Raw genomic sequence first — 4,137 nt, 5'->3', positions numbered from 1 at the left:
CTTTCCCTGAGAAGTGTCCCCTAAGCGTCCCTATTTCAGAATCTGAGAAGAGACAGTAAATTCAAGAATATCGGAGTATTTTTTATTCAGACATCTCGATTTCAAATTAAAAAATACCTGAAAATGTTTGAAGAGGTCAACGGGACACCAAAACTTGTGGTAATACTTAGGCCATAATGTTTCATATTGAAACACCACCACGTGAACAACGAAGAAAAGGGGTTCGATTTTCATCGGATAGAGAAGCATGACGGGCCACCAACTGACCGACCACAATGGAAAAGTAGTATGATCAAGAAAATAATTGGCAATCGATAGCTTTGAAAATGCGTCAAGGCAATTGGAACCGGGAGTGCATCATACTGGCAAGGAAGGCGGGTTCACATGAAACGAACATCACAACCACGTTCTTAGGGGCAACTGGTCTAGTGCATGCATGTTCACTGTCCGTACGTCACCGGTCAGTTCCAGAGCAGAGAGGGGAGAGGCCGGTGACAGAGTGGTTGTATCTATGTCCTGACCGCGTCTAGAAGGTGTGTGGTTAGTATGTGTTGGCTGACTGTAGGATGTAATAAATCTATTAGAACGCGGCTCTTCAAAACTTGAGTAATTAGGTCTTAATGGCTCTTCCATAGACAAATTTCTGGAAAGTACTGGGAACACCGGATGTGCAGGGTTAGCCTCGTAGAACGATTTGGTTGGCGTACGTTGAGCCATATCATCAGAGGGGTACTTTTGGTTGGTTGTGTTCAGGTCGTCTGCATAATGTAGACGACCAGTAATTTGGTAGGAATCAGACTGGAAACGCCCAGAAGGGTGAACGGAATGAGTTGCTTGTCCAAAGCTATGCGAAGCCTCGATCGGAGCTAATGAGACGTACGGTGGCGAATCCCGTCGTATTGACAACTCAGCATCTGCCACATCTGAAGTGGATGAACCAGTGAAAAACCGAAAACTTCCCAAGCCACTGTCTGTTTCTTGTACCATTGTAGTCCATTCCAGACCAGTAACCCGCCCATGTCGCATTCGATGCTCACTGACGAGGTTACCTTCATCCACGACTGTACCGTCCAAGGAACCATTAACTCTCACCCATCGTTCTAACTCCTGGGATGCCGGTTGGTTATTGAGTTGCTCTTGGTTTCCAGCAGCAGGAGTGTTCAAGTGACCGTTTTCTGAAGTCCTTGAAGATATCGAAAAGAGTGACGATACTGAGGAGGCTGCGTTTTCGTGGCTGATTTCCAGGTCAAGGTCACCGGTTTGATCCTGTTCGTCGATAAGTGATAACGTAAGTGGATGTAATTGAGGTTGATTGGCTGAATAAGAACAAGAAGTAAACAAATATGGATGATTTTTAGATAAACACTATGGATTTCTACCTACACTCAGCCTTCCCTCCCATAAGAACATCATGTAGATGGAAGGCTATCCTTCAAGTGAAGTGCCTGAGCTATTCCCTTGAAACTTGTTTCCCTGGTAAAACCTTTTAAATAAGAGTCAGTCGTACAAATAAGACCAGGAGTGACCAGCCAAAAGAGCACTTCGTCAAATTGTCAACATAATCAGAATCAGATATGATCGTAATGCCATGATACTTTCTCTATAGTCAAAAAAAATTATAAATCACAAATATAAAAGAAAGAAAGTGGACAAGTGAGAGGCCTGATTGCTGACCTATCGTATTCACTTTGGCGTGTTCGCACTGACGCCATCGAAATATTTTGGCAATCTAAACCTAAATTGAAGCACAAGAATGCTCATAGTGACCTGATTCTAAAAAGTCCAATCCCTTCCACGCTCTTTTCCCAGATCATACGTTGTCAATCTCATGGTTTGCTGCCCCCTGAAGAGATATGGATGACACCATACGCAGTGATAAAACCACCATTAACCCTATCTATGACGACCGTGCCCCACGAAGACCGTCGCTGGTCAATTCACTCAGGTCTTTATGAAGAGGATTGTTAGGTCTGGTCTGGCAAGAATCAGAACATTCTTCTTCAAAATCGATGCAGCCAATTTCACTGTTCCTCTTCTAACTAAACTCAACCGCGGAGTTCTTACATACAAACCAGCATTCAGTTGCGATCTTGTCCACAACTTCAAACCTACACAACGTAGCTTTCAGTTGGTTCCGCAAAGTTGTCATCATTATCGTCATAAGCGTTTTTCAAACATCGGCAACAACATACCAGCAATAAAAACTAACACTCAAATGTCATATAACCCTGAGGAAACAACTCTCTGACAAGCGGCAGAGGAGGGAAGTGTTAGGACTCAGTAGATAATATCTCTTATCCTTTGGAAAAGGGTCGAGTTTGACAACTCTGGAAGAAGTACAGTACCACGGAGGCACCATACCGGAATAAGATGTCATCGACAAGATCAGCCAAATGTAGTTTCCGAACCCTCATCCACAGACACAGAATGGTAGCTAGACAGACGCCTAGGAAGTAACTTGAGATTGGTTACTGTGATCGGCTACGCACAGTACTCTTTATGGCTTCTGACAACGTTCAGGTAAGATCAGAGAAATCCCACTCAGGAAGAAGTACAATCTATGCGGCGTCCATTGTGATTGTAGTGATGCCATCGTGCCATTCATACCGTCTCTTCAAATCACCCGTGGTGTTGGCTCGGAATGAAATCCAGGGATGTATTTGGTAAGAGATACAACTTCCCATTTCTACAGAGAACCCCAACTGGGAAAGCAGCATTCCCATCAGATAGAGATAGATGTTGATGCTTACAGTAATCTTAGTTCCCACCCCAGTCGCCAAAATGTTATGTACGGAAGCGGGTACGACCAACAGCTACACGCAACCTGAGAACGAGTTCACAAATCCCCAGCTACGACGCTAGCCCCACCAATCCTAGCGCAGAGAGAAGAAGACTAGACCTTCAGAAGAGGGGTACGACCAATACACGCAACCTGAGAACGAGTTCACAAATCCCCAGCTACGACGCTAGCCCCACCAATCCTAGCGCAGAGAGAAGAAGACAGACTCTTCAGAAGAGGGTTTTTACTGCCTCAACTAAAGGCGACTTACAGCGGGAGCAACGGTATATTATATGTATATATATATATACATGCGCTGCCTGAAAAGTCACCCCTTACATATGTATGTATTTTATAAAAAAAATTTGGGACGGAGAGAGAAAATGCACATGGCGCTTCCTTACTTCCTGCAGCAAGAGAGATTGAACATATTTGAACTTCGCTATCTGGATGCCGCTTACATTGTCCGGAATAATGTACTTTACTCGAATCTCAGGAGACAGTTTGCCGGCGATCACGTAAATAATAGGCCAGTGCATCTACTGATGAATGTAGGGTAAAGAATAACATTCAGTAGGTTGTTGTCTCCAGTGTATGCAAGATAATTCTTTCATTACAGAAGACGAGTGGCTTTGCCTATTCCATAATATGCTTTTGTAGAAAGTATTTGAGCTTACTTCTGTCGCGTGAATTTAAACGTGAAGAGATATGCTGCAACAAGTTCTGCAAATAATTTTGGTTCTTACCATTTATTGCAAGTGAATATTTTGATGTATACTGTGCGACATGTATAAGTTTTGCGACCAGTTTGTGAAGACCTTGTATCTTCTTTTCAACTGGCAATTGGCTTTATTTCATTTAGATCGCAAAGGTTGAGAGATCCGTAGAATATCTTCATCTCCACCATTTCGTGAATTTTTCAGGTATAAATTGTGTAACTGGTTTGCTACAGATAAGTATTAATCACTCATTTTGTGTGTTAGCTTGCCATTTATGGCCTGATAGCTTAAACACTTACCATCGGCTACTACTTGGTTGTACATTACAGGAACACTAAATTTTTGAATAAAACAACAGATACCGTTCAATATTTACTCCAAATTTATTATTTTTTTATGACTAACTTCTCACTCAGCGCAGATTTCCGCCTTCAGATAGGTGTTTTCAATTCATAGCATTTGAAGGACAGTCAATACTAAGCACGCTGAGGGTGATATAGCTGTGCTCATTTGAACTCTAAATCGTGACTTGAGCGAGATCACTAACATATTAGTATTTAAAACGATTTTTCACAATGTCCCAACGTCACAGTTTGCAGCTAGACGGTCGATCGTATCGAGCAACCTGATTTGATATTG

General features: G+C 42.6%; 1 protein-coding gene across 1 annotated transcript; it reads right to left on the bottom strand.

The window, feature by feature from the left end:
- Positions 1–396: 396 nt before the first annotated feature.
- On the bottom strand, positions 397–3,822 carry T265_10865 (hypothetical protein; the record flags this gene model as incomplete). The annotated part of the gene is made up of 2 exons (XM_009177358.1): positions 397–1,316; positions 3,798–3,822. 2 exons carry the CDS (start codon positions 3,820–3,822, stop codon positions 397–399), a joined length of 945 nt encoding a protein of 314 aa, XP_009175622.1.
- Positions 3,823–4,137: the final 315 nt, after the last annotated feature.

This window comes from Opisthorchis viverrini (assembly GCF_000715545.1).
Source record: "Opisthorchis viverrini unplaced genomic scaffold opera_v5_414, whole genome shotgun sequence".
Classification (NCBI taxonomy): domain Eukaryota; kingdom Metazoa; phylum Platyhelminthes; class Trematoda; order Opisthorchiida; family Opisthorchiidae; genus Opisthorchis; species Opisthorchis viverrini.
The sequence above is the reverse complement of the archived record's forward strand: the minus strand, read 5'-3'. Positions and strand labels throughout refer to the sequence as shown.